The 23,506-nt window shown below is 40.5% G+C and overlaps 2 protein-coding genes across 4 annotated transcripts in view; one reads left to right on the top strand and one right to left on the bottom strand.

Annotated features, from left to right (window-relative positions):
• The window catches only part of SLC4A1AP (solute carrier family 4 member 1 adaptor protein), a 29,845-nt gene extending 17,491 nt beyond the window's left edge, over window positions 1-12,354 (bottom strand). Inside the window, exons 1-8 of one of the 2 annotated variants that reach the window (XM_004452363.5) lie at window positions 11,156-12,354; window positions 10,746-10,941; window positions 8,938-9,060; window positions 7,297-7,357; window positions 6,812-6,951; window positions 2,918-3,078; window positions 2,081-2,150; window positions 1,452-1,638 (exon numbers count right to left, since the gene is read on the bottom strand). In XM_004452363.5, the coding sequence (XP_004452420.2) occupies window positions 1,452-1,638; window positions 2,081-2,150; window positions 2,918-3,078; window positions 6,812-6,951; window positions 7,297-7,357; window positions 8,938-9,060; window positions 10,746-10,941; window positions 11,156-11,818 (1,601 nt within the window). In that variant the 5' untranslated portion in view covers window positions 11,819-12,354. The remainder of the gene's footprint in view (window positions 1-1,451; window positions 1,639-2,080; window positions 2,151-2,917; window positions 3,079-6,811; window positions 6,952-7,296; window positions 7,358-8,937; window positions 9,061-10,745; window positions 10,942-11,155) is intronic. The other variant, XM_012522898.4, reaches the window with a different exon arrangement.
• Window positions 12,085-22,425, top strand: SUPT7L (SPT7 like, STAGA complex subunit gamma). Of its 2 annotated transcripts, none has more exons than XM_058287778.2 (7): window positions 12,085-12,411; window positions 12,501-12,559; window positions 13,151-13,250; window positions 14,379-14,994; window positions 19,152-19,476; window positions 20,445-20,682; window positions 21,758-22,425. In XM_058287778.2, the coding sequence occupies exons 4-7, from the start codon at window positions 14,582-14,584 to the stop codon at window positions 22,018-22,020; spliced, it is 1,239 nt and encodes a 412-aa protein (XP_058143761.1). In that variant the 5' UTR covers window positions 12,085-12,411; window positions 12,501-12,559; window positions 13,151-13,250; window positions 14,379-14,581; the 3' UTR covers window positions 22,021-22,425. The 2 variants fall into 2 exon arrangements, with proteins under 2 accessions (XP_058143761.1, XP_071068021.1); XM_071211920.1 differs by having other exon boundaries at window positions 12,103-12,313.
• The last annotated feature ends 1,081 nt before the right edge of the window (window positions 22,426-23,506 follow it).

Raw genomic sequence — 23,506 nt, 5'->3', positions numbered from 1 at the left:
CTGGAACCATATCACAACAGATATAAAGCATTATGGCTAACTGGTGCAGGGTTTTCCTCTTCTTAAAAAAAGAATTCGGTATTTCCTAATAGAAAGTACAAAGTGTATATACTGTAAAATCTCCTACCCATTGCTGCCCCCAGTCATTCAGGCCTCCTCCAAATAGGTCGATATTATCAGGGTTTTTTCTAACTCTAGAGCTACAGTAGCAGACACGTACCCCTCCCAAATTCCCTTTACCAGGCCCACCAGCTGCTATGAGTGGCAGCAGCTAGAGGCTCCCACCTATGCCTATTTCAGGATTGCCTCTGGCCCCTGACTGAGAAGGATACCTGTGCCTCCAGGCAGGACAAACTGGTGCCACCCTGCTCTTTATCCAGCTTCTTCCTGCCCCATCCTGCTTCCCTCAATAAATCTCTAACAGGAGAATCCCTGTGTCAGGCTCTGTTTTAGGGATCCTGAACTAACCAGATATCTTAAGTGTATACAAGCCATGTAGACGAACTCTTCTCCCACACCCATTTTCACACGGCCAGAGCCTGTTACACACGATGTATGCTTATATTAATTAAAATATCTGAAAATGATTCCATATCTTACATAAATACTTGCCTCATTCTCTTTATCACTATATGGTGTTCAACTGTATATTATTTAACCTTTAATAAAAATGTAGGTGGTTTCTAATCTTTTACTATTATAAATAATGCTGTAATATATATTTATCGTTTCTTATGTATTCAAGTATACTTGTGAAATAAATTCTTAGAAAAGAAATTGTCAGATCAAAGGGCACATGCATTTATAATCTAAATAGATAACTGCCAATTTGCGCACTATAGGGATTGTACTAATTTGTCCTTTTGTGAGCAATATAAGAAAATGCCTTGTAGTTACAGCTTCACCAGCATAGTATATTATCACACTTAAGAATCTTTGTCAATTTCATTGATTAAAAAATGGTATTATGTTGCAGTATTCAGGTTTCTCTTATCAAGAGCATCTTTTTAAATAGTTAAGAGCTGTTTGTATTTCTTTTTATATGGCCTGTCAGTTGATATCCAATGCCCATCTTTTCCTTGGGTGGTTGGTTGTCTACTTATCACTCATAGGTGTTCTTTATTATTAGGGAAACCAGTCTTTTGCACACGTTGCTTTTTAATGTTTATTCTGCACTAATACATTAAGTAAAAAAATCTCAGAACATTTCAATGAACCAGAAATCAATATCGTTTTCTCTAATAAACTTCTAGCAGTCTATTATCTAAAACTAACAGTCTTTTATCTCAAAATGAAATGGGTTTTAGTAAATCTATGAAACCACTGCCTTCTGTCCTTTAAAGGTTTCTCATAATATATTTCTATTACATAATGATTACTAAGAAGATAACATATAATTCTTATCTATGCTAACTTATTATAAATTCCAAATATAATTAAGACAGACTTACTTTTTTAGTTCTGGAATCTCTGTTGGCTTTACGATTTTTATCAGTCCTTTAAGTCTCTGTTGTTCTTTCCTTAGCTCAAATGTTCTCAAGTGAAGTTTCTTCCGGGACACACCATCTAATGCACTCCCCGACTTCATTTCTGACATGAAAGCATCTAGAGAATCCTGAGACGGTGACTCTGACAGAGCTATCCAAAATAGGGATAATCTTATTTTAAAAGGTAGCCCCAAATATTTATTTTTTTAACTTTGTGAAGACAAATTCACACAACATAAAACCCCATATATTTAAAAATTCAGCCAAAGATTCCATAAAAAAGGCTCTAATACAGGGCTGGGCATAGACTACCATTGATATTAGGAATAAGGATACAAATGATAACTGTGAGACCTTGGGAAGTCACTTTACCTCTTTGGGCTTCATTCCTCTCATCTACTAAATAAAGGTTGGACCAAATGATTTATGTTCTTTCTAACTCCAAAATGCTATGATGTACCTTAAAAAGATTCCTGGGCTCCATATTCTATATGACCTTTCTTATTAGCCAGAGTAACCCCAAAGCCTAGCATACTACAATGTATATGATAGGAGTTCAATAAGTTTGTTGAGTGAATCATTCTCTTTCTTACCTTTGCTTGAGGCTTTCAGCCTCTCAGAAATTTCAGAGAGTTCCCTTTCAGCATTATTTAACTTTGCAACCTGTAATGCCCAAATTATCAGGGTTAGCAAATATTTCTTTTCTTATAAGAAAGTTTTCCTTATTTTCCTCCTCTCATTTTCACTACTGTTACTACCAGTTTTAATAGGCTTAATTAAGAAGTCCAGTTAAATCCATTCCACATGGAGTTAACACTTTTCATATTTAATTCTAACTGCACTAATTTCAGACTTAGAGAATTCAGAATTAAACAGCATGAATGTACTGAACTCAGACTTTATTTTACTTAAAAGAATGTACTCAAGGTACTTGTTTTCATTGGTGAATCAAAAGGTTAGATAGATAGTAGGTATGCTTTAAGCTCCGAATACTACTTCGTATAGTGCAAGCACATGCCACCTTATGATAATGTCATGAAGAATACGCTACTGAAGACCATTACCACATTAGACTCCTCAAAATGCCTTTGATTCCTCTTGGCTGCCAGAAGCCTAAAAGTGAGTATCACCTCAGACTGTCCACATTTGGAAATATTTCCTTTCTTTTTTGAGGTAACATCATATCTGAAGAGTGTTCATTAATGGATCAGTATCAACCTAGATAAAAGTCTCTAGCAGCAAATAAAATTTTTTTTCCAACAATTTAGATAAGTCTAGTTGATTGTTGCCATCAAATTTACGGATCATACAAAGTTATAATTCAATACTAGATTTCAAAGCTATTATAACTATCCTAAAACAGTTTTAAATAATACATTATTTTTTAAGATGATTAAACTCCCACGACTACTTCAATCAATAAAACTTGCCAATGATTCAAAGGTCTCTGGCTTCTCATCAATCTTTCCAGCCTTTTTCATTCGGTTCAGACGCTTCTTCTCAACCAGGCCAGTTCGATCAAGGAATGTGTCATCATCACTATCATAAAAGTCTTCATCTTCCCAGTTCTTGGCTTTCCTTTTCCGAGATACTATAGGTAGATAAAATGAAGATAATGAGTTCAGATTCTTAAAAAAGAAAAAGAAAAGAAAATGGATGGGTAAACAGATTAAAGGATGAACAATTTCTGAAAGAGGAATCAAGGAGCAGTCAAATATATGTATAAAAATAAAGGACTGGGGAGCACATGTGGCTCAAGTGGTTCAGCGCCTGCTTCCCACACACATGGCCCTGGATTCAGTTCCTAACGCAGTACCTTAAAAAAAAAAAGAAAAAGGACTAATATAATGAAAGAAAGGCTCCTAAAAAGTAATGAGAAAAAAAAAAAAGAGAAAATTTTTAAAAATTAAGAAAAAGTAATGAGAAATAAAGAAAAAAGATAAATGAGAAAAAGGCCAAAAACTCAAAAGAAAGGTTGAAAAAGAATAATAAAAGCAATTCACAGAAAAAGAAATACAAATGTCAACAAATATTTAAAAAGATGTTAAATTTTTTAATAACGAAAGAAATGCAAATGAAAACAATGAGATCTCACTTCTCACCTATCAGTCCAGGAAAAAAATTAAAAAGATTAATAATGCTCATTTTGGTAAGGATATGTGAAAAAGGACTCTCAAACAAATGGAAGGAATGTACAATGACACACTCTTTTTGAAAGTCAATCTTACATCTGCCAAAATTAAAAATGCACACATCAATTGACCGAGCAGCTCTATTTCTAAAGACTTCTCCTATATATATATCAATGCAACATTGCTTCTAACAGTAAAAATCTGGAAAGCTCATCGATAGGGAACTTGTATCATCCCATTTCCCCTTTTCTGGTAAAAGTGCCCCTTTTCTTCTTGAAAACACCTCACAGTTCCATCTGGTTTAGGGGTAGGCATATCACCAAAGTCAGATTAATAAGAGTTCTTCCTTGATATTTAGGGATAGGGAAAAAAGAGGCTCTTTTTTCCAATGGGATTATTAAAATATGACATTACAAATCCAGGACTACAAGTAGCCAGCTTTTCAGCAAGGGGTAAGGATCTCTTACAAAATAAAACCATGCATTCATGACACAGTCTCACTCACAGACAAAAAGATACACACACACACAGCTTGTTTGTGTTCTGGGATGAGTTCTACTTCTAGAACCTGAAGCCCTAATTTATGCAGATCTTCCTTCAATCCTGTGAGTCACTCTTCCCAGCTTTGGGGGCCAATAACCTTTCTCTCTAAGCTAGCGCAACCAAAATAGTCCTTATTAATGTAAGACTGATGATTTTCAATGTTATGATGGTACATTAAAAATACATAACTAGTTTCATTTTCTCTCCAAAATGCACTAAAACTACAGGAAAGAGATATGAAGATCTATGTTGTACTATATATATGCCTCCCCAATTAAAAAAAAAAGTAATTAAAAAGATAATGACAATTAAATGCAATATATGATACTGAGTGGGATCTCGGACTGAAGGAGAAAAGGATATGACTGGGACATAAGAAAAAACTGGAATACAGAATGTAAGTTTTATATGAATGTTAAATTCCTTGAACTTGATCACTGCACCAAGACAGCTACATGAGTGGGTATCCTATTCATAGGAAATTTGAGTGGAGGTATCGTGTTCAAGGAGTGTTGTGTGTGTAACCTGCTCACAAGTGTTCAGAAGGTGGCTGGAAAGATAAATGGATAGATGATGGATAGATAGGTGGAATTGTACAGCAGGAATGCCAAAATGTTGAAGCTGGTAGGTCTGGTATATTTTTTGGGAGGAAGCTTGCAGGTTAGAGTTTTTTGTATAGGGTTTGTATTGTGTGTTCAACTCTCCTGTAATTTTTAAATTATTTCAGAATAGAAAGTTAAAAAAAAATGATGAAGCTAGAATAATTATAATTTCAGGGACGGAAGGTTTAATAAAGTTTACCTACTACACATTCTTTCTTAGAAATCCACTAGATGATAAAGGATGTCTACCAAAACAAGAAAGTAAACCAAGAAAGTAAAAAACATGGAATCCATTGGAGACTATCACCACACATGCACTCTACTGTTATACCAGCTTTTAACCTGCTTAAACAATTGAAAGGTATGCCTCCATCAAAACAAGGGAATAAACCGAGAAATATGAGAATGGGAGAATCAAGAAACAGAAAATCCAACCCTTAACTAGAGAAAGGTTAGGGAAATTTGAGAATGACAACAAAGTCCCAAGACAACAGCTCTGCAGCAGGTTGAGATAGCAATAGACCCTCCCCCCTGCCCCCCGCCAAAAAAAAAAAAAAGGAAAATAAATAGAGTTCTCCAGGAGAAATGTCTCAAAAAAAAAAAAAAAAAAAAAATCAGAAATGGCAAATTATTTGATGTGATTGGACTCTGTGGGAAAGTATACTGAGAGACTATTAACAGATGTGGTAAGAAAAAGAGGTATAAAAAGAACCAAACACACGAAAAAAAAAAAAAGCAATGATTAGCTTTAGAAACACACAAAAAACAAAACTGCTTGGCTGTGACTAATATTTGCATAAATATAATAATGTACATGCTAAATACTAATTTAACAGGGAGTCAACAGATAATGTCTAAAATTAATGATTCAAAATACAACAGTATACCCTTTTTCTTTTTTTTTAGGAGGTACCAGGGAATGAACCCAGAGCCTCAAACATGGGAAGCATGCGCTCAATCACTGACCTACATTCATTCCCTAATAAGAGTTGGTTTTTTCATTTATTTTGCTTTTTTGTTTTTGTTTTTAGAGGTATTGGGGATCAAACCTGGGACCCTGTACATGGGAAGCAGGCACTTAACCACTTGAGTTATATCTGCTCCCCAAAAGCATATTTTTGTTAACGAAATAGGGGGTTTAGGGCAGGAACAACTACATTTTGTTACACATAGCCTTTTACTTGTTTTAAACTACAAATAGTTTACTTTGCAAAAATAAAAATTAACTTAAGAATAGATATGTAATACAACCCTATTAATAAGTTATAAAATAGCCAGAGAGTTTCTTAAAAATGAGGTAAATCTAATGTACTAATACGGAGAGTGTCCATGATACATTCTTATGGGAAATAAGTAAGTCACAAAAGAATACAAGTGGGAAGTGGATTTGGCTCAACTGATAGAGTGTCCTCTTACCACATGGGAGGTCCAGGGTTTTAATCCAGGACCTCCTGACCCGTGTGTTGAGCTGGCACAAGCGCAGTGCTGATGCATGCAAGAAGTGCTGTGCCATGCAGTGGTGTCCCCTGCATAGGGGAGCCCCACATGCAAGGAGTGCGCCCCTCAAGGAGAGGTGACCCACTCTAAAAAAGTGTAGCCTGCCCAGGAGTGGTGCTGCACACACAGAGAGCTGATGCAGCAAGATGACACAACAAAAAGAGACACAGATTCCCAGTTCTACCTGACAAGAATGCAGGTGGACACAAAGAACATACAGCCAATGGACACAGAGAGCAGACAGTGGGGGCGGGGAGAAGGGGAGAGAAATAAATAAAATAAATCTTAAAAAAAAAAAAGAATACAAGTAACACGATTGCATTTATGTGTGTATGAGCTCAAAACATACATGTTTATATATGTACAGAATGTCTGGAAGAATATAAACAATGGCTACTTCAGAGTATTGAGTTAGGGAATTTTTTCTTTTCACTTCATAGAATTCTGTACAATTTTCATTCTTCCCATAGACAGAGAGAGTTTTTATGATATTTTATGTTAAATTTCCTTTCTTTCTTTTTTAAAGAAAAAAGTGCTCCCATCTACTCACCTGCTTCTTGACGCAGCAATCCCAAAGTATCAAGGATGCGACAAGCTTCCAGAGAGCACTGGATCATTGCTTCCTTTTTCTTCCCAGAGTGAATGGCCTCAGCCACTAGTTGTTTTCCAGTTGAGTCATCCACAGGTAATCTGCATTGTTTTAGAGGGAATTATAGCACAGCACTAAGTTCCAATTTGCATTAAAATAACTAATATGTTGTGATAATAATAATATTCTTTAAATGGCTCAATTCATCAAACCTCTCCATCATTTTGTTCTATCCTGCCAAGGCTGAACTTCAAATCTTTTCATTCCACCTCTTACTACCCTCCTGCCTCCCCAGTAATATAAGTGTTGGTCAAATACCAAGGCCCAAATTCAGAAATACCCTAAAATTAAGACCTAAGTTATTTCTCAAGCTGTTGCCGATACCATAAATTAAGCCTGAAATTGGCCACTTTCCAGAAATGAATATTAATGGGAAAAGAACATACCTCACCCTGCAGAGCCAAGTGCTGTGTCCCTGTTCATCAAATTCATATTCTAATTCTTCTCCTGAGGAGGAAAGAAAGATATAACAATTTTTAAAGGATCTGAAAATTAATTAGTTAACACACAAAAAAGGGCAAAGCTTAAATAAGAACATCAAGTTCCCATACCAGATGATCAGATAACTGGATTTCAAAGCATTTTATTTCTCACCCCTAGAGATTACTGTTTAATAACAGAATTAGATGACTTTGAGGAAGAGAAAAGAAAACACACATCAAAAAAATCAATTCTCAATTCAAGTTTTCAAGCTTGAAATCAGTTTTCAAACACTTTATAAGTCACAGAATCTTAACAGTTAAGTTACTGATACCCAGATTCTTCCCAAAGGTCCAAAGGAGATAAGAAACTTACCAAATTAAATGTTTATAACTAAAGGCAGCTTTTCTTTCAATGTTCTTAATGATTTTCAAAGTCCTAGGTGTAGATAGCAGATACCTGAAAAACTAGTGATCTATGTCTGACCACAACTGTTTGGTTTAAAGAGCCCATTAAAGATATAATGTAAATGGGTATTCTGCCCTGCCTTCAGAGTAAAAAGTAATTTGTCACCAGTGCCTGGTTTTCAGAAGCAAAAATATTAACTATGGGGGAAGCAGACTTGGCCCAATGGACAGGGCGTCTGCCTACCACATGGGAGGTCTGCAGTTCAAACCCTGGGCCTCCTTGACCTGTGTGGAGCTGGCCCATGTGCAGTGCTGATACGCGCAAGGAGTGCCCTGACACATAGGGGTGTCCCCCACATAGGGGAGCCCCACGTACAAGGAGTGCGCCCCATAAGGAGAGCCACCCAGCGCAAAAGAAAGTGCAGCCTGCCCAAGAACAGCGCCGCACACACAGAGAGTTGACACAAGATGACACAACAAGAAGAAACACAGATTCCCGGTGCCGCTGATAAGGATAGAAGCAGTCACAGAAGAACACAGCGAATGGACACAGACAGCAGACAACTGGGTGGGGGGAATAAATAAATAAGTAAATAATAAATTAAAAAAAATATATATATATATTAACTATGGAAAGCAACCAGTTCATTCATTCATTCACATTTATATACATACGTACATAAATAAATATACATACACATGTATATTCTCACAAAGAATCTCTGTGGGAACATTTAAAAAATCATATAGGGAGAGGGTATAGCTCAGTGGTTTGAGTGCCTACTTCCCATGTACAATAGGAGTTCTATTTTTTTTACCTTCCAAAAAAAAAAAGAAATATATAAAGTCAAAATCCAGGTTAAGAATGACAAATGATTAGGTGAGTTAGGAAAGAAAAATACAAGAAGTTGGCTAAGTTTCCCCATTATCAAAGCCTGGGATTTTTTCAGAAGAATGAGACAAGTCAGAAAAAAATTACTTCATTTTTTTTCTGAGGTGAGAAGACAGACTACCAAGATTTTTTTAAAAAACTATTTTCAAAAGACTCCTGAAGCAATTGATAAGGACAAGAAGTGAGCAAGGAGGACAGTAGATAAAATACAGCATTTCCAAGAGCAGAGCTCACCCCCAAGGTCTAGGAAACACCAGCACACTGCTAAGGATACATTGTACTGCCAGTGTCAGAATCTGTTTACATACCTTCTCGGTCAAAAAAACCTTGGAGAGCCTTTTTTGGATCCTTTATATAAAAGGCCTCTCTTTCCTGCTGAAACTCTAAGACAATGGGGTTTTCTTCTGCCTCATCCTCTACAGCATCTTCTCCTACAGGATATGGGAAAGAAAGACAAAAATAAGCAAATGTAAGAAGGGATGATCTGAATGGCACCCAATATCCTAACAGGCTGCATAAAGATACAGCCATCATTAATGAAAAGGTCTTTCAAAGAGGGAGATAGAAGGGAAATTTTAAAAATCACAAAACCACCAGTAACCAAGCTATGAACATCTTCACGTTTTCTAAATTGCTTAACTAGTCAAAACCTGTTTTCATGGCACCTTTAATTTTTTTTCCTCCACCTTTATATTCTAGAAGCAAAATTACCTAGCACATTGTCTATGGGGAAAAACCTGAGCTCCTCAGTGTGATGTCCTTGTTCTCTTACATTCAGGTCTAACACTTAGATTCCAATATAAGTTCCTAATACATCTCTATACCAGTCTACTCATTACTCCCTCAAAATCATTAATACCTACCCTAAATACCACTCTCAATGCTCAGCTTCATCAGGACCACTTTTCTTTTCAAAGTCCAGCTCAAGAAACTCCTGCTTATAGACTTATAGTTTCCCAAAGATCTGAGTCAGTGGTGTCCAACAGAAATATAATGAAAGCCATATATGATATTTTAAATTTTCTAGTAGTAACAATAAAAAGGTAAAATGAAAAAGGTGAAATTATCATTTCAATATATAACCATTATAAAAATATTACGAATGAGATCTTTTCTTCACATTAATTCTCCAAACTCTGATGTTGTATTTGATAAAGCACACATCAGTCTGGATAAGCCACATTTCGAGGGCTCAATAGCCAATGTGGCTGCTGGCTACTTTACTGCCCAGCACAGGTCTAAACACTCAGTGGCTGCTTCCTTTTCTGGAGCCTAATGTTAGCATATATCTCATTTCAGCTTTTTGTCTGGCACTTAGCACAAGTAATTTCATACTATTTACCTTGTCTTCCCAACTACATATTAAGGCCACCTTAGTTAACTACATTTTTTTAGGAGGTACAGGGGATTAAACCCAGGGCCTCATATATGGGAAGCAGGTGCTCAACCAGTTGAGTGACATCTGCTCCCCATCCTTAAGTACATCTTTTTTTTTTTTTTTTTTTTTAATTTTTTTATTTTTTATTGACTTTGTAATAATATTACACTTAAGTACATCTTAAGGACTGAAAATGCATTCTCCAAAATGTCTGGTATCCACGTGGTGTCTGGTGTTAATGGAAAAATAATCTATTCCTCTGGCTGAAAAACAAGCTTTTCCTGATTAGACACTCCAAAGTTCAGGTTATATGCACAAAATACAAAAAGTTTCAAGAAAGACCCTATATTGAATAAAGTTCCATTTTATTTGATTGAATGTTGTTCTACACCCTTCAGTGATAATTATATAGCGCAAAGTCAGTACTTACTAAATATATATTCTTAATGGTGAAATTGTAAATTAATTGTACACAAGGAAGAGTTCTGAACAGGCAGTGCATTGTAAAACACATCATTAGAAATCTGAAGAAATGGATTCTAATTCCTATTTCTGCCAATAATTCACTTTTTGACATTAGAAAAGTTAATCTGAATTTGTTACCTCATGTGCAAATTCTGTATACAGATGCCATGTGTCCTATCTCAACGAGTCATGAAAAGTTATGATAAATATTTAAGAATACCACTAGCAATGAATTCAAAATATTAACCTCTGGCAGCAATTTTCATTTCTTACCCATTCCCCAGGTGCAGCCCATCTCATCATCTTGACTACTAGTATTTCTCTTCCTTTCAGTGGTATCCATTTCCTCTTCTTCATCTGAGTCTTCACCTAACATCTTCTTCTCCAACCTCATTTGTTGCTGCTTGCGCAACTCCTTCAACTGAGTTACTGTTAACTCGGATTCCGCTTCTCGATCTTCCTCTGGTCCCTGATGAACCAAGCAAAAGAATTCCTTTAGCGTTCAGCATTGTGGAAGTCACGTGCAGAAATAAAACGCGATCTTTACAGAGGTCTGGAGATGAAGGGCTAGATTTCTCCACTTTTGAAATCGCTAACGCGGAAAATCTTCAGAGAAAGCTAACCGAGCCCAGGGACCCGGCTAGGTGCGGTCTGACGTTTCAATTCTACATTCTTCTACTTACCTGCAAGATAAAGAGCCGGGTGCTGCCTCCAAAGCGAAGAACATGCCCAACGTGGACCCGACAGTACGTGCGGGGTGGGATGCGGGTTTTGTTGAGAAAAGTGCCGTGGGTGCTTCCCAGATCGTAGAGGTAAAAGCCGGGCCCGTGGCCATCGCCCTCTCCATCCGGGTCGGACGCCCTGTGCTGCAGCACGGCGTGGTACCGGGACACCGAAGGGTGCTCCAGGCACACATCACAGCTGGACAGCCGCCCGAACAAGCAGCGACTCGTCCCTTTCAAACTACGGGTGCTTAGGATAGAGCCGCCCTTCAGGGTCTCTAGGCTATAAGAGGCCGTGGCCGGGCCGCCCCACGGAGGGTCTTGGTAGGGGGGAGCCCGAGGCGGGCCGCCGGGGGGAGAAGCCACTGGTGGGGGACACGGCTGCTCCTCCTGCAGGCTCCCAGCCTCCCCACTGTCCGGCCCGGCCGGCGGGACATCGGGCTCCCTGGACCCGGGGTCCTGCAGCGCCGTGGGCCTTTCCTTCTTCACCTCCTCAGGGTTTGGGGGAATAGTGGCCGGGGCTTTCCCCCGCCCCGTCGGGGACACCGGCAGGGCTGGCTTCTTGAAGTCCTCATTAAATTCTTGCGAAGCCGGCGGCTCTGACGAAGAGGGGACCTCCGCCATCCTTGTCCGGGTCCACCCTCGAAAGCCGTTCCGAGGAAACCTCGCCCTTCGGCCGCTACGTTCCTCTCCACGTCTCCCTCTCCCCGGTCCGTAGAAGCTTCTCTGGGCAGCGAAAGTGGCACTGCTCTTTCACGTCTGAGCGCGTTGTAAAATGGTGCGGTAGCATTGGGACGGTCAGAAGTAGAGAAAAACAGAAAAAGGCAGCTGAGCGGCTGTGCCGAGTGGGGACCTCTTTAAAGGTTGCAACAGGATTGTAGAGACTTCCCGTGGCCTGGCCTGCCTGAGAGGAAGCGCTTCCGGCGGCCTGAGACCACTCATCAACACACCTGCCTTCCGCCCCAGACGTGACCGCCGCCTCCAGCGTCTCGGAGCCGTGCAGCCCCCCAGCTCTGCTTCCGCGATGTGGCAGTAAATAGTGACGCCTCCTGGCCTCGGCCAGGTCCAAACCTCTCCGTCTCCGGTTGCTCCGGGTTATCAGGCGACCCCAGGACTGTGGTTGGTGCCTGCTGCTCGGACCGAGGACCCCCACAGAGGGGACTCAGGCATTCGCTGGGCTCGGTGCCTGCCCTTCGCCTACCTCCGCGCTCCTCTTGGTGAAGTTAGGGAAGAGGGCGGTTTTTTCCTGTTCATTCATTTTTTGTTCATTCATTTAATCGTTCTTTTTTTTTTTTCCTTTCTGTAGCTAATTATGGAAGCAGTACAGTTTTGTGGTTAGAGTGTGGACTCCACTTGTGACATTGGGCAAGTTACTTAATTTCTCTGGGCCTTAATTTCCACTTCTGAATAGTGTGGTAATAATAGTATTTACCTCATAGGGTTGTTGGGAGAAATAAATTAATAAAGGCAAAGTCTGGCACATCATAAGCACTCCCCCCTACCCCCCCAAAAAAGCCACAAATTATGTGTGCCAGGCACTGTATTAAGATCATGACTGTTAGGGGTAGATGGGAGAATAAAATGGATCGAGATGAATCCTAGATAAAATCCAGATGTAAATGCTCTGCTTAAGACATGCAAAGCACTGTGAGAATATAATGAAGGAAGATGTACTGGGGAGATGATGGAGGGTGACGACTTAAACTGTACTTAAGAATATGTACAAATCTGCCAAGGATGTGAACATTTCTGGCTGAAGACTTAGCTTAAAGCATCAGTTGTGAAAGTGTCTGGTATTCTCAAGATAACCGAGTAGTACCATTATTGTTAGAACTAAGGAGGTTATTTCCATCAGGAAGCTCCTCCTTCATGCTTCCACTGTACCAGATATATGCCTCTAGAACAATACTTCACATAACTTGAAATGTTCTTTTACTTTTTTCCCCCTCACCTCAGGACACAGATCTTGTGGTATTGGTCTTTGTCTCCCCACGTAATACTTGGCATTTGGTAAATGTTGAACTTGAGGAGGCATATGGAAGATGAATCTGGAAAGGTGGGTTTAAGCCAGATTGTGCATTTTGTTGAATGATAGACCAAAGAATTATGATTGACTTCTTCCAATAGGCAGTGGGAAGCCTGATCTGAGTTTTTAAAAGATTAAGCTTTAAAAAAAAAACAAACTGAAAATAGTGGCCATGGGGAGAATAGATTAGACACAAGGAGAGACTAGAGGAAGAGATAGTAGTTAGGAGGCTAAGAAATCTCTTGGATTCTTCCTTATATATATCAGAAGTTAAAAGCCTAAGACCATACAGATTAGTGGTACATAAATTTTTCCACCAGAACCAGTTTAAAGGTTTCCTGACACAGAATAAGAACTACCTCTTCCTATCTTTTTTTTTTTTATTTTTTTTATTTTTTATTTTTTTATTTTTTATTTTTTTATTTTTTTACATTTTTTTTATTGACTTTGTAATAATATTACATTAAAAATATATATATATGTGAGGTCCCATTCAACCCCACCCCCCCACCCCCCCTCTCCCCCCCCAACAACACTCGTTCCCATCATCATGACACATCCATTGGATTTGGTAAGTACATCTTTGGGCACCTCTGCACCTTATAGACAATGGTCCACATCATGGCCCATACTCTCCTCCATTCCATCCAGTGGGCCCTGTGAGGATTTACAATGTCCGGTGATTACCTCTGAGGCACCATCCAGGGCAGCTCCATGTCCCAAAGACGCCTCCACCTCTCATCTCTTCCTGCCTTTCCCCATACCCATCGTCCACCATGTCCACTTTTCCCAATCCAATGCCACCTCTTCTATGTGGACATTGGATTGGTTGTGTCCATTGCACCTCTATGTCAACCTCTTCCTATCTTTAAGCTACTCTCTTTTCTCCTCCTGATCCAGGACAAATGTGTCAAGAAACTGATTCAGTAACACTCCAGGCCTCATATTTAAGCACCATTTCTCACAAATTGTTCCGGATTGGGCCTGGTGGTAGTTCTAGTATTGAGTTAGTGAGGTACTAGGTACTGGAGCCCCAGATACCGTTCTACTTTTAGTTTACTTTTGACCTAAACTCTATGTTGTGGTCTAGTAGAGGGGGAATTGTGTGTAATTGTGATGACTGGTGTCTAACAGTTATATTTCTTTTAACTTCTTCAGGGAGAACATCTTTGGTCCTACAGTTTTGCTGACACTAACATTTTTCTAAGTGGTCTTTAAGAGCCTGCTTTTAATGTGAACAGCTGATTAGACTTCATATTTTTCACTCCCGTAAGCCTAAGACTTACAGTTGCCAGAGATTTTGAAACACTGCGTTTTAGGATCTGCCTTTAATCTGAGATCTCTTCCATTCTAATTTCAAAATGTTGAGATACTGGGGAGAGATACCAGTCTCATCAAGCCAGTCTAATAGAAGTTCCTTTGATTTGCTCCCACGGGAATTCCGTCTTGTGGAAGTACACGACCCACCCCTGCACCAACCCTCAGCCAATAAGCCCAGGCCCCCCACTATGCTGGACATCCCCTCAGAGCCATGCAGCCTCACCATCCATACTATTCAGCTGATCCAGCACAACAGACGACTGCGCAACCTCATTGCCACAGCTCAGGCCCAGAATCAGCAGCAGACGGAAGGTGTAAAGACTGAAGAGAGTGAACCGCTTCCTTCCTGCCCTGGGTCACCTCCACTCCCTGATGACCTCCTGCCATTGGATTGCAAAAATCCCAATGTACCATTCCAGATCCGGCACAGTGACCCAGAGAGTGACTTTTATCGGTAAGGCAAGCTTTGCTATATCTTACTTTTTTCAAATAATCCTCCAGACAACCCTGTCACACACATAGTAATATTTTCATTTTCTACATGAGGAAATCAAGGATAAGAGATGGTAATTGACTTGGCCAAGGCTGCTTGGGTAATTAGTGGGAAGTCTAAGACTTGCACCCCAATCTTCTGAATCCAGAGTCTGTATTCTCTTATTTTTTTATGCAACAAATATTAATTGAGTGCCTACCATGTGCAAAGCACTTTACTAAAACCAGGCTAATATAGTGGTTTGTGAAACAGACCATGGCCTCAGGGTCCTTAGATCTAATCTTTCTACTTATTTTGGTATTGTTAGGAATCCATAAGTTTTATACAAGAATTTTTAAGTTGTTTGTTTTAATTTTGATGACATAGTTTAAGAAAGAGTAATATAAAAATATCCTTGATCCTGGCTACTCAGAATCTGCTCCAAGAAGAGCAGCATCAGCATCACCTGGGAGGGGCAGATGTAGCTCAAGTAATTGAGCGCCTGCTTCCCATGTTTGAGGTCTCTGGTTCGAGCTCTAGTCCCTCCTAAAAACAACAACAACAACAACAAATCACCCAGAGCTTGTTGGAAATGCAGAATCTAAGGCCCCACCGAGACCTGCTGAATCAGAATCTTAAGTTTTAACACGATATCCAGGAGATTCATATGCACATTAAGTTTGAGAAACACTTTTCCCGATCTTCTCAATGATGCCTCATAGCCTAGTGTTACTACTAGAGTTGAGTGTGTATGTTTTTATTTGGTGCCAAATAATTACTTATTTTCATTCTGAAACTTTCCAAACCTATAGAAAGTTTCAAATAATAGTACAATGAATACCCAAATATGCTTCACCCGTATTCACCAATTGTTAACATATACCATGTTTCTTTCTCTCAGAGATATGTGTATGTGTGTATGCACATATATACTCCTAGATAGACACACGAACATGTATATACACTTTTTTTGGCAGACATTGTGACATTTTACCCCTAAATTCTTCAGCACACATATCCTAAGCAGAAAAATTTCCTACATAATCAAGATACCATTCTCATACCAAAGACAATGAATATTAGTTCAATAATATCATGAGTCCATATTCAAATTTATCTCATTGTCTCCCAGAGATTTTATAAATATTTTTCCCCAGTCCAAGATCTAATAAAGATTCATGCACTGCATTTGGTTGCCATGCCTCTTTAGTGTCTTTTTAAATTAATTTTATTTATTTATTTTTTTATGGTACCGGGGCCAGGGACTAAGCCCAGGACTTTGTGTGTGGGAAGCTGGCGCTCAACCATCAAGCCACAGCAGCTCCCCTGAGTTGTTAATTTTTTTTTCATTTGTTTGCTTGTTGTTTGTTTTTTTGCTTTGTAGGAGGTACCAGGGACCAAACCTAGGACCTCCCGTGTGGGAAGCAGGCGCTTAACCACTTGAACTACATCTATATCCACTCAAAAATTAATATATTTTTAAAAATATATTACAGTGCTCTTCTTTAAAATACACACACACACACATATACATTTTTTAAGAGTCCAGATCACTTGTCTTGTTGAAAGTCCTGCTTGCTGGATTTACTGATTATTTCCTCAAGATTAGATTCAGGTTAAATATATTTGGCAAGAATACTACATAAGTGATATAAGTAATATTGTGTATTACTTATTAATCTGCCTAGTGATGATAATAGTATTTTTTAAAGAGGTACCAGGGATTGAACCCTGGACCTTGTACATGGGAGGTAGGCACTCAACCACTGAGCTATAGCCTACTCCCCTAGTTAGTATTTTGTTTGTTTCCTTGAGAATTTTTTTAAATTTAAATATTTTTTTTTTATCCCGCCCCCCCAGCTGTCTGCTCTCTGTGTCCATTCGCTGTGTGTTTTTCTGTGACTGCTTCTATTCTTATCAGCAGCACCAGGAGTCTGTGTTTCTTTTTGTTGCGTTATCTTATGTCATCTCTCCATGTGTGCAGTGCCATTCTTGGGCAGGCTGCACTTTCTTTCGTACTGGGCAGCTCTCCTTATGAGGCACACTCCTTGCACGTGGGGCTCCCCTACGTGGGGGACACCCCTGCATGGCACAGCACTCCTTACGCACATCAGCACTGCGCATGGGCCAGCTCCACACAGGTCGAGGAGGCCCCTGGTTTGAACCACGGACCTCCCATGTGGTAGGCAGATGTCCTCTCCATTGGGCCAAGTCCGCTTCCCCCCTAGTTAGTATTTTAATCATCCCAAATTAATGAGAATAAATAGACTTAATGTTTGAGGGTTGCAGTTGGGTGAGATGAAGGCCAGGTGATGTCCAGGTACATTGTATAATCAAAGGTTTTAAAATTGTTTGAATAGAGCACAAAGGAGGGATAACTGACTCATTTCCTGGCACTTGCCAGCATAGAGAAGCCCAACTCAAAAATCTCACAAATCAGCAGCACATTCAGTTCCATATTTACATTTCGAGGACAATTTAGTTTCAACAAAATCATATTGTCCTTCATATTAAATTGATGCTGTGAATTTTATTTAAGAAACTATAACAACAGTCTACATTAGCTATGGAGATGCCAAAAGAATGATTTTCTTTTGAAAGTGGTCCATTTAGTATATGAGTAAAGCAATACCAGTTTAGCTCACTGTGTTTAGCAGGCACTTCTGAGGTCTTTAGCCTTTGGGTCAGAGAGACTGGACATGGGAAATGATAGTGAAAAATTACTTGACCATTGGGTATCTTATTTCCAACAATTATGTGGATTACAATAGTTGCTGCTGAACAGGTAATAGTAAAGTGGGTGGCTGGCTCTTGAGGCTCCTTGTACGGTGTGTGGTAGCCAAGGAAAAGTGATTTTCTGTGTGTTTTTTTAATTTTTATTTGCTTTCTTTGTTGGGGAGAGGCAGAGGACAGATAGGAATTTTTAGGAGGCAAGTAAATTATTTTTTTTTTTTTTTTTTTTTTTTAAAGATTTATTTATTTATTTAATTCCCCCCCCCACCCCTGGTTGTCTGTTCTTGGTGTCTATTTGCTGCGTCTTGTTTCTTTGTCCGCTTCTGTTGTCGTCAGCGGCACGGGAAGTGTGGGCGGCGCCATTCCTGGGCAGGCTGCACTTTCTTTTCACGCTGGGCGGCTCTCCTCATGGGCGCACTCCTTGCGCGTGGGGCTCCCCTACGCGGGGGACACCCTTGCGTGGCACGGCACTCCTTGCGCGCATCAGCACTGCGCATGGCCAGCTCCACACGGGACAAGGAGGCCCGGGGTTTGAACCGCGGACCTCCCATATGGTAGACGGACGCCCTAACCACTGGGCCAAAGTCCGTTTCCCGCAAGTAAATTATTTAAAGCTTGTTAAAAGTTATTTTTAGAACATCAGACAACTTTCTAAAATCCTAGCTTGGAAAGATGAGGATTTCTATACTAGTCATTAGTGGCAAAATGCTGTTACAAAAAACATGGGATCTGGAGTAGGAAGCTCCACCACTTAGTAGTAGTACCTGAACAACTTTTAACAAGTCAGCCCCTCTGAACCTCAATCTCTTCACCTACCAGATAGGGAAAGTAATATGGACCCTATCCATTTCACAGTGTAGGATAGGTTTGTAATGCTTTGTAAGCTGTAAATTGTTTATATTGCTTTTCTAAAATTGAGCTGCTTTCCCAGTTTAAAAAAATCATCCCTTTTAGTTATATGAAGAATCTACTAATTGGGCATATATTTCCCAGCCTCTGAGGTAACAGTGTGGTAGTGAATTAATTAGAGCATCACTGAGCAGTCTCTGAGCTATAAGGTTAAAATTTTAAAATCTGATCCTAAAAGTGACCAAAATTTAGCAGTTGGTAGGAGTGATAGGAAACTTCCTTTAACTGTATACCCTTTTGTACTATTTACACTTTTTGTTGTAGGTGCCTATTCAAACCCTCTGTATTTGAGCAGCTCAGAAAACCCTCTGCATTTGAGGAGCTGAGAGAGATGACCCTGGGTTGCTGAGATGCGCCCCAGCAGCAGCAGGGGAAAGCCAAGCTCTGTAAACTGCATAGAATTTCCCTGGTTCAACTGGAACTGTAAAGCTCCTAGGGAGACAGGATAGGTCGCCCCTTTGCGAGAGCACTAATACACTGTCGTATCTCACTTTCAGTGGGAAAGGCGAGCCTGTGACTGAGCTCAGCTGGCACTCCTGTCGACAGCTCCTCTACCAGGCAGTGGCCACAATCCTGGCCCACGCAGGCTTTGAGTGTGCTAATGAAAGTGTCCTGGAGACCCTAACCGATGTGGCACATGAGTATTGCCTTAAGTTCACCAAGTTGCTGCGCTTCGCTGTGGACCGGGAGGCCCGGCTGGGGCAGACTCCGTTCCCTGACGTAATGGAGCAGGTCTTCCATGAAGTGGGCATTGGCAGTATGCTATCCCTCCAGAAGTTCTGGCAGCACCGCATCAAGGACTACCACAGTTACATGCTACAGGTGAGGTGACCCTGTGAAGTGGGCAAAGTTGTCCAATCAAGGGATGCTCAGCAGGATCCCACAACCCTAGCCCCGGAGAGCAGAGCACAGGGTTTTGGAGCAGAGTGGACTTAACTGACTCATGGCTCTTGCTGCATTCCATTGGGCCTCGTCACTGACCTGCCCAGACCCCAGAGGTCTCATTTGGTCAGAGAGTGGACCCATTCATTGATACTACTTCCTCTTCAAGAAATTATAGACAGGTATACGGTGTCTGAGAGAATGTGGTTAGTTGGCATGCTTTTATTAATCAAATATTTGCTGAGGGCCTGTTGTGACAGGCACTGTGGGATATAGAATTACAAAGCCAATATATAGTTTGGTATAAAGTTTACCAAACAAAGTAAACACGTAATGATCAAAAATTTTAGACAGTGTTAAATGGTGTGCAAGACAAAAGGATATGGCGATACTGCTTGGCGGGTCGGGCAGGTATTATTTTTGGTTGGGTCTTGACTGTAAACCAGAAATATCTAATCTCCTCAACCCTTGGCCTTAAGTCATTTGTGCACTGTTTCGGGTTCCCAAAAAAATATATGATTAGGATTTTTAAACACCAATAAAAGTTTCTACTAGGTGATCCAGATTTCTCACATTGTCCATCATACACCTGGGGTTGATGTATTAAGTGCTAGTTCTGTAGCCAAAAATGGGATCTCTTGTCCCAGGTCTGATTTCTCTTTAACACAGTCCAACTTTATTTTTTACCTTTCAATCAGTGACACATATACTCTCCATGCCAAACTTTCTTAATATGGCTCTGTCATTTACAAACACAAACTTGATACCCTAAACAAATTCCTTCCATTTGCAGATGTTTTAAAACTCTGTTATTTATATTCTATTGGCTTTTCCATGGGATGGAGCAAGTTGACCTTGCAACTTGCTTTTATCATTTCCTTGGGAAACTGACTCTTGCTTGCCAACAGATCAGTAAGCAACTCTCTGAAGAGTATGAAAGGATTGTCAATCCTGAGAAGGCCACAGAGGACACTAAACCTGTAAAGATCAAAGAGGAACCCGTGAGTGACATCACCTTCCCTGTCAGTGAGGAACTGGAGGCAGACCTTGCTCCAGGAGACCAGTCCCTGCCCATGGGGGTCCTCGGGGCTCAGAGCGAGCGTTTCCCATCTAACCTGGAAGTTGAAGCTTCACCACATGCTTCAAGTAAGAGAAATCAGCCTACTTTGATTCTGGGAGATATGCCAAATTCAGTACCTTTTTGTTTTTTTTGGAAAGTTCTCAAGGTGGGAGAACAAAAGTGGGAGTAGACAGGAGAATGGAAAGTTCTAAAACATATATAGCTTTGTGGATCTAAAGATACCAATGTCCTCTTTGTAATTAGTGGAAGAGAAGACTAGCACAGCCTTACAGGCATTCTTTAAAATAATTCCAAGTTAGATATAGATGCAATATCTGTTAATTCCTAGGGTTGATTCAGCCGATTCAGCTGGTTGGGCAGATGTCCCCCTCTTCCCTTAATTTTCTATATCCATCCTTCCTGATGCTTTTACTTAATCGAATAAGACAGCTGCCAGAAAGATGGAGAAGTGGTCACTGCTTAAGGACATCTGAGCAGTTGGGCTTCCTTGCTAGAGTATTCTAGCAAGGGGATTAAAATAAGGGGACCAAAGGGATTGAAATAAGGCTACCCAGTTAGAGGCAGCTGCCCTGTTTCTTCAAGATAGACTTCATGATTCCCTTGGGAACCAGAGCAACTCATTATTGAGTCAGTTAAGTTGCAAATTAGTCCAGGCACTCAGTTGTTTACAAATACAAATTATTATTTTGTTGATACACAAATGATGCAAATCATTAACTTTTCATATTGTGAGAGAGGACCAGGGATCAAAACAAAATACAGGAAAACAAGATGGCCCCATTAAAGGAGAGAATGAAGGGCAAACTAAACAACTGGACAAGTGCCAGAGGCTGTGCCTGCCTGAGTTCTGAGAGATGGACTCTTTGTCTCTGCATAGTTTATCTGCATGGACTTCCCTGGTTTAGGGAAAATGGGGGTGGGTGAGGTGGAGGAAGGAAGTAGAAAGGAAGATATTCAGAATTGATAACTTTTCGATGATGATAAAGCAGAGAATAGCAACCTTATTCTCCAGCCAAGTACCAGGGTCAGAGTGAAAACTGAACCTAAAGGGTGCCAGTTTGCCCCGGGTGGTATGTTCTCTAATTTGTTCTACCCTTGGCTTGCCAGTAAAGTGTATGTTCTTATTCCTTCTCTTTTTAGGTGCAGAGGTAAATGCTTCCCCTCTCTGGAACCTGGCCCATGTGAAAATGGAGCCTCAAGAGAGTGAAGAAGGAAATGTCTCCGGGCACGGGGTGCTGGACAGCGATGTCTTTGAGGAGCCCATGTCAGGCATGAGTGAAGCCGGGATCCCCCAGAGCCCTGAAGACTCAGACAGCAGCTATGGGTCCCACTCCACCGATAGCCTCATGGGCTCCTCCCCCGTCTTCAGTCAGCACTGCAAAAAGAGAATGAGGAAAATATAAAAGGAGAACGGGGGATTTTCTGTCCAAACTTTATAAGACCCAACAGAAGATCTTGATGTATTAGAATTGGTTTCTGTAAATGGTGATTTGACGCTTATCCTTAAACTTTAAACACAGCGGATTTTCCTGATTTCAGTGGGACTGGAACCAAATAAAGCTGCATTTTACTTTTGTCCAGTTGTCCACAACCAAGCCACCTTTCACAGACAAAATGTGATGCTGGGATGGTCATCATCAGGAGACCAAAGCTCATCCCAGACTCGTCTTTACTATGTAACTAGGCAAATTACTTCTCGTGCACAGCTGAGAAGAATCACACCTGCTTTGACCTTCACAGGGATGTTCTGAGGACTGAGATGTTTGCTAAACTTCAAAGCTGCTTGAATAAACTCAAAAGTAAATACATGCATTATAGTGTTTTTTTCATATAACTTGCTTCATTTTTGGTTTAAGTCATTGGGAGTCCAGTAGTACTACATAACAGGAAAGACCTAAACCTATACTTGTCTATCAGGTTTTTTTTTTAAGATTTTTTTTTTTAAATTTCTCTCCCCTCCCCGCCGACCCCAGTTGTCTGTTCTCTGTGTATTTGCTGCGTCTTGTTTCTTTGTCCGCTTCTGTTGTTGTCAGTGGCACAGGAATCTGTGTTTCTTTTTGTTGTGTCATCTTGCTGTGTCAGCTCTCCATGTGTGCGGTGCCATTCCTGAGCAGGCTGCACTTTCACACTGGGCGGCTCTCCTTACGGGGCGCACTCCTTGCATGTGGGGCTCCCCTATGAGGGGGATACCCCTGCATGGCAGGGCACTCCTTGCGCGCATCAGCACTGCGCATGGGCCAGCTCCACACGGGTCAAGGAGGCCCGCGGTTTGAACCGTGGACCTCCCATGTGGTAGATGGACGCCCTAACCACTGGGCCAAGTCCGTTTCCCAGTCTTTTCTTTTTAACTGTTCTTAATGCCTCTGCAGAGTCCCTTAGAAAATCAGAGGTCTTTGGTAACACAGCCTCTGCTTATTCAGACAGCCCTTTCCTGTCTCATGCACATTTCTTCCTTTACTGGACTTACTCCGGTTATCCTTAAGTTCTTGCCCTTACTCTCATTGCCACTGATTTAGACTGTTTACTTTTTTTATATTTTCACCATTTATATATGTATATGTGTATATATATACTTTTTTTTTTTTAAGTACTGGTACCAGGAAATGAACCCGACTTCGTGTGTGGGAAGCCAGTACTCAACCACTGAGCCACACTGGATCCCGAGTTGTTGTTTGCTTGTGGGTTTTTTTTTTTTTTAGAAGGTAGTGGGGTCCCAATCCAAGAACCCCCATGTGGGCAGCAGGCGCTCAACTGCTTGAGCCACATCTGCTCCCCTATTTTTTTTTTATTTATATTTCAATTGTTTCTTTCATTTCCTTTGTGAATGAGGCAGACAGGACCTGTCTAGGAGCAGGCTCCTTTGCTCCTTTGTTGCTTCTGCTTGGCTAC

The sequence above is a fragment of the Dasypus novemcinctus genome, chromosome 25, assembly GCF_030445035.2.
Source record: "Dasypus novemcinctus isolate mDasNov1 chromosome 25, mDasNov1.1.hap2, whole genome shotgun sequence".
Classification (NCBI taxonomy): domain Eukaryota; kingdom Metazoa; phylum Chordata; class Mammalia; order Cingulata; family Dasypodidae; genus Dasypus; species Dasypus novemcinctus.
The sequence above is the reverse complement of the archived record's forward strand: the minus strand, read 5'-3'. Positions and strand labels throughout refer to the sequence as shown.